Raw genomic sequence first — 6,593 nt, 5'->3', positions numbered from 1 at the left:
TTTCTATATATCCATGGTGGGTGACACTGACGAGAGATAAGAAATGGTTGAATAGATTGATTGATTGATTGATTTAAAAGGCATAAATCGTCCTATATATGGTACGATCTTTTGGACCAAAGACTTTTATGGTTTTAAAGTCTTCGTGGAATAAGCTCTACCCTGCATATGAGTGGTTTTGAATCCAACCAGAGCTACCAAATCACCAAACAAAGTAAATTGTGTGATGTACAGAAATCAAATACCTAAGAGGTTTAGTGCCACGTACTGAAGCTAAGGTATCCCATACACTCTAGTGTATGATGGGTGTTAGATTGAGTCAATCTAGTATGAAATATTTTAAAGGGTTAATTTGATTTAATGTGTTTCATCATCTCTAGAACTTTTGATGTATCGGTCAAGTATCTAATATTTGGTATCAAAGTTTGGTACTATGTCACTGGTTCGAATCACGGAAAGAGTTACCTAGAAGAGGGTTACTTAGAATAAAGTGAAAATTGTCAAGAAAATGCTATCTAGCTACTATCAGACAAAAACCCTGGGGTAGAGTAGAGTCACTTCAAAAATACGAAAGTGTGTGGTCTGTTATGTGCCTAATGGGACCCACTTTAGTGTATAGGCCCTAGCAGATAGGATATGTTAACCCTAGGATGATAGATGATGAACCCTGGGGCAAAGTAAAGCCACTTGGAAAGTGCGGAAGCGTGGTGGTCTGTTGTGCGCTTAATGGGACCCATTCTAGTGTATGGGCCTTAGATAGGGTATGTGAAGTTGTGAACCCTAGGATGATGGATGAACTATCTTCTATGGGTTAAATAAAATTACAAAGTTAATTTACTGGGTAGAGAAAATTGATGGAGGAAGAAACACCTGCTTTTGCAGCCTCGCTATTTGTCTTAGTAAGTATAAAAAACTGTACTCGTTAAATAACATGAAATCCTACTTTCGGACTCATTGTATGTTTTATTCCCTTATGTAATGACGTTTGTCCTATTAAAATCAGGAAAAGGATTCTGTCCAGCCGTGGCAGGAGCTGGACCATCCAGCCCCGCTAAACAACAGTAAAATCAGGGGTGGGGTGGTTTTGGACTCATTGTATGTTTTATTTCCTTGTGTAATGACGTTTGTGCTATTAAAATCAGGAAAAGGATTCTGTCCAGCCACCTGGGCCCCACATGTGAATTGACTTCCCCACCCTTGATTTTGTTATCGTTTAGCGGGGCTAGACGGTCCAGCTCCCACCGCGGCTGGATAGGAGCCAGGTCCTTAAAACACCATTGTTGGAAAAATCAGATTTTTCGACTCAACTTGCCCTCCTCAAAATCTGATGACTCGGGTGAGTCAAACCTGATAAAAAAGAGTCATGTGTTTTCCAATTGAAGCTTGAGAGAGAGAGAGAGAAGCTCATCCATGGACTGGTTCCACAATCGGATACCGATGGAAATTACGATTACTTAGAATTCGGGAGTGGATCAGCTGACTTAGGCTGAGTCTAATCTGAATAAATCGATTCAATGTACTTTTCTAGGGTTTAGGCCGATTCTGGTTGGATCAGAATCAGAATCAGAATGGACGGAGGTCATTCCGATTACTTGAACCGTGATTGGCTTACAGCCCATCTGAGGATAGGCAACAAGTTGGATGGCTGAGAAAAGAAACTCAACCTTAATACAATCTAAAGCATTGTTAAATTTGCTTTGTCTCTAGAAAAAGACCCTTTACCCATCCCAAGCTACGATGCTCGAAGAAAAGCAATGTTTTGGTTCAAACCGGTACGGATTTAATTAGCTTTGGTTTTCACAGTTTTCTTCATTTGGAGTTATCGTTGATTCTGTCATGGCATATATATATATATATAGAGGTGTTTAGCCATGAAGTAAGATTTATATAGAGAATTCATATACAAATACAAACTAGGATAACAAAGGAATTTCTTATAAAATAGAAAAAAAATCAATTCTTCTACTGTCACTGTTCATCATCTATAGATCAAATAATGACAATTAACAAATACATATTAATTTGAATAATAGAATACTGCATGGATTCTACAACTTTAGGTCTTGGTATTGGAAGTTGGTGGTGGATGGAATTGTTGAAACAAGGCTGCCATCCTAGTGTACGCGTCCATCGTCATCGGCTGCAAGGAAATAAACATATATATATATATATAAACATGAGCTTGTGCCTTTAATTTCACATGTGAACTCGAAAAAGCATGCAAGACACTAATGGTTCTTGAGAATTACATAATGATAAGTCACTTTCAAATTATTTTGAAACACTCCCTTTTGCCTGACTTAAAAAACTTTTGAGAATAAAACAAAGAACTGACTATCAAAAAGATAGTTATAACTTCTTAGTTCACCAGATGATTAAAACTAACTAATGTTGCTACCTGTGACGACTGGCAAGCAAGAAATGAGGACAATGGATCAGGCATGGTTGCAGCATTTGAAGTTGATAAGCGATGATCACCAGAAATGTCCCATGAAGCTAAAGGCATAAAGGCATTTGGATGAAGAACAGGAGGAATCGCAGTCATGTTAGGGCGACCGATCAAATTCATATCCATCACACCCATTCCCATTCCCATTCCCATTCCCATTCCCATTCCCATACCCATTTGTGCCATCATAGACATTTGAAGTTGTTGTTGCATGGGAGTCATTGGCAACATCATTGGTGGAATCATTCTACTCATCATCTGCACTTGAGCTTGCAGTTGCTTAAGATATTCAATCACTTCATCAAGCATTGATGCTTTATCAGTCTATGAAAAATAGAAAACAAAAGAGATAAATATCATCATATATAACCACTCTTTAAAAACCAAAGCTTCAAATGTTGGACCTTCAGATAGGATTGTAAGGTTTGTTTTCACTTTAAATCAGGAAGAGATGGAGAATGTGAAATCTATTATTTGTCTTCAAAATACATGTGTAGTTGATGAAGTTTCCAACTTATAGTTTATTTGGTCATTTGGACTATTGGATCGATATAGTATCTTTTAAATTAGCACATGTCAAATACTTAGTAGAAAAAAAAAAAAGGAAATTAAAAATAGAAAAAAGTCTAGGCATGCCGCTAGGGTGCTCAGGCTATGTCTCTCTCTCTCCCACCCCCTTGGAAAGAACCACCCTGTCCCCCTCATGCCACATGTGCATTGGTCCAGCCCGCCACCTTGCGTGGAGCAGATGGCATGCCCACCCTTCATCTTAAAAGATAAATATTCAACCTTTCTAAAAACTATTAAACATGCCAGATGCCATGTGGCAGTATGACAAATATAGCCCCCTATGAAGGAATTATTTTATTAACTAACAAAGGTAAGGTTGTTTCATTGTGACCTCGTGGTTGTGGGTTTGAATCGAGAAACAACCTCTATGTGAAGCAAGGGTAAGGCTACATAGATTATGATTCTCCCTAGACCCCATAATGGTGGAAGCCTCGTGTACTGGATATGCCCTTTTTACTATCAATTGAGTGAATCCACTATCATTGGCAAAGTTGAATACAATTGGTGAGCAAAACCACCCAAAGTAAGTCATTCAAAGGGCAAACTTAAAACCAGTTTTGGCCAAACACCAACCAAACAAAAACCCAGAGACTGACTGTACAAATATACAATTGCTTATGGCTGTGGTAGTACTTGATCTAATTAATGCTTCCAAACAATATTGGTGTACTGGGACCTAGGTTTGAACCCATTTATTACCAAACAAGGTTACATGTTGCACTCTATTCGTGGAAATACTGAAACTGGTACCACATGCACATCTCTCCATCTCAGAACCACAAGATTTCTGACAAATTTTGTCTCACAGGGGTCTAAAGTCCATACACATTACCCCACAAGGGTGGTTTTGTGGTTCTCACTGTGCCTAGTCCTTTTCCCAATTTGTCCTTACAACAATTCTTCAAGGCAGGTGTGCAACAAGTCATTTGCATCATTTCCTCTGTCCCAAGCCTCAAATTCTCTTGCCTAGGAAGTGTTTTGTGGTTTTTTCTTTTTTGAATAAGAAAGAAAAATTATAAATGGGCGAAGGTTGGGCACGCCACTAGCTTTGGTCAGCGGCTTAACCAATAAGGGAGGTTCGAGGATGGGATAGGTAGAGGGAGCGCACGAAAACAACTGCTAAGGAAGTTGTGTTAGAGGGTGGGTTAGAGCATGGGTGGGGGTTAAATACAATGACAGAGGTTTCCTACGATGTCAGAGTGAAAAACTGCACTAATAAAAAGTGGGAGATAGATTCATTTAGTAGGGATCCATATTTTGTACGTGAGGCATATTCATTCAAACGAGTGCCCACATTTTGTCTGAATAGAACGATTCAATGTGGGTTCCATGGATCATTATGTGAGAGGACGTGGGAAGTAATCCCACCTCCGACGTTGTGTGGATGTTTTTCCCTTAATATAATATGGGTTAATCTTGGGAATCGTTATCCTCTCTTGTTATAGCACGGTGTTATAACGCATCGTGTGGCACTGTAGAGGTCATGTGGCATAGTAAGCCCCACATGGTGCACTTGGCCTCTGCAATCGTCGCACGATGCGTTACAGCACCGTACTGTAATAAGAGAGGATAAAAATTGTAATCTTGGTGCAATCATGCACGATGTTATCATCACTCACGACACATAAAAGACAAACCATTTATATACAAACAAAATACCATCATGAGGGTACTTTTTCTTACTATCCAAAATAGGCTCAATTGAACGGAGGTTCCAACGAAGGTGTTAACGGATTGGTAATTTTAAAATGGAAAACCACACCAATGAGAAGATGAGAGACGAATCCGTTCAGTAAGGACCTATATTTTGTCTAAAAAGAAAAAATGGTATTGTAAACCCCACGGCTCATTATGTGAGAGGGCGTGAGAAGAAATCCCCACTCTTGTGTTACATGGCATACAAGATATGAAATTTCATATAATCACAGTAAAAGGGTAAGATAAGAGCATACCTTACTGGAATTTGGAATCATCTTCTGCAAAGTTTTCATTCTTTGGTTGATCTTATCCCTTCTTTTCTATCAGGTTTGAAGTTGAAACATAAAATATATTGCCATTCATTAATGTCATAATGGTCCAGTTAAAGTTTTAAGCAGAAGAAGAAGAAGAAGAACAAAGAAGATGAAAGTTACCCGTTCAGATTGATTATGAATGGCAGCAGCTCTGCTCCTCTTTGTTTTAACTGAAGACTTCCCTGACTGACTCTTCTTCCTGTCTTCTTCCTCCCCCGAATCTCTCTTCTGAAAGTTATATTAGAACAGATAGAACAAATGGATTAGAAATTTAGAACAACTCTTAAGTACACTACACAGATAAAGCTTTTATTTTTTATTTTTTAAAGAAAAGTCAAAGAACCTGATGAGGTCTGCTGTGACAGACGGAGTCATGGTCATCGACGGTGGTGGGCTTCGTAGAAGAAGCCCAAGGCTTACCTGAGCTCGTGTTCTCACGCGAGCCCAAGGAAGTGGCGTCGAGCTCAACGTCACACGTGTCGAGCGTTCCATGCATGCTAATACTATCCCGTCCGAACGTGGCACTACTGCTGGCGCTGTGGTTCTTACTGCTCCCCTCGTGTGCAGACGCAGCTACCACACGTGCTACCTTGGCGCGTTTCCTAGCGAGTGGTACCTTCTTCTCCGGTGGTGTCCCGGCCACGCTGCAAGAACCGACGCGAGTGGAACACCCGGGATTGGGCACGTGCGATGAAGGGTCGTCGTCGGCGGTGGAGGAAGTTGGGTTGGAGCAAGGGACTAAAGCGTCCATGGTGATGGGGTGAGGGGAAGCAGCGGAAGTGGTGTTGTGGTGGGGATTAAACCAAGGAGCGATCTCGTTTCTGCCGCCGCCGGTGGTGGTGGAAGGGAGGAAGTGAGCGGCCTGGTTAACGATTGATTCCAGTGTTCCACCAGCGCGTGGCTTCTCAGGCCAAGAGTATTTGGAGGAGATGAGAGGAGGGATGGATCTGCTAACGATACGAGGGTGACCCAAACCCTGTAACGCAAGCTGACCGTTCGCCCATTTCAACTCTGCTACTTCGTAATCTAACCTGCACCACACCAGTCCAGTACATCATTATCGATTAATAACGACTGTGATGGTTAAGATAAATAATTATAATTGAAAAATAGAGAGAAGAAGGAAAAGTGATGAATTTACGTGGTAGTGTCGGCGGCAGCGGTGAAGTCGGCGGCGGTGGAAAGGGTATGGAGAGTGAGTCTAGCGGTGGAGGAAGGATTGTTATCAAGATCCCAGCTTGGGACGCACTGGCTCATTTCTGGTTCTTTGGGAGGGGAGTGATGAGTACTATATATGTAAAAGTAGTCTTCTTACCAATTAGGTTGTAGAGGAGAAGTGGTTGGAGTTGCTGTAACAGTAGACAGTAGCAGTGTCCGTGTCCAGATCAGAAGCAATAGATGATTGGTGCTTGTTTAGTTTTTCTTTCACTTTCATCTTTAAGAATCATCAAAGGACGATATGATATAATAACTGCTTTACTTTTGAACAAGTCTCTGTGCCTGAGTGTATGGAAGGGAAAGACATAGAGAAAGAAAGAAAGAGACTGATGCTTGCAGAGACC

General features: G+C 40.8%; 1 protein-coding gene across 1 annotated transcript; it reads right to left on the bottom strand.

The window, feature by feature from the left end:
* Positions 1-1,933: 1,933 nt before the first annotated feature.
* On the bottom strand, positions 1,934-6,343 carry LOC122638232 (transcription factor UNE10). The gene is made up of 6 exons (XM_043843852.1): positions 6,173-6,343; positions 5,375-6,062; positions 5,152-5,256; positions 4,972-5,037; positions 2,399-2,773; positions 1,934-2,140 (listed from the first exon to the last, which is right to left on the bottom strand). The coding sequence occupies exons 1-6, from the start codon at positions 6,286-6,288 to the stop codon at positions 2,057-2,059; spliced, it is 1,434 nt and encodes a 477-aa protein (XP_043699787.1). The 5' UTR covers positions 6,289-6,343; the 3' UTR covers positions 1,934-2,056.
* Between the last annotated feature and the right edge of the window lie 250 nt (positions 6,344-6,593).

Source organism: Telopea speciosissima, chromosome 1 (genome assembly GCF_018873765.1).
Source record: "Telopea speciosissima isolate NSW1024214 ecotype Mountain lineage chromosome 1, Tspe_v1, whole genome shotgun sequence".
NCBI classification, from domain to species: domain Eukaryota; kingdom Viridiplantae; phylum Streptophyta; class Magnoliopsida; order Proteales; family Proteaceae; genus Telopea; species Telopea speciosissima.
This window is presented reverse-complemented; position numbering and strand designations above follow the sequence as displayed.

What these genes read in the sequence shown, in the direction of transcription:
- LOC122638232 (XM_043843852.1), bottom strand. Translation starts at nt 6,288, where the DNA reads ATGAGCCAGTGCGTCCCAAGCTGGGATCTTGATAACAATCCTTCCTCC. An exon ending in GCTGCCGCCGACACTACCAC is followed by an intron (nt 6,063 to 6,172) that starts GTAAATTCATCA and finishes GGTGTGGTGCAG; the next exon opens with GTTAGATTACGAAGTAGCAG. An exon ending in TGATTCCAAATTCCAGTAAG is followed by an intron (nt 2,774 to 4,971) that starts GTATGCTCTTAT and finishes TATTTTTCATAG; the next exon opens with ACTGATAAAGCATCAATGCT.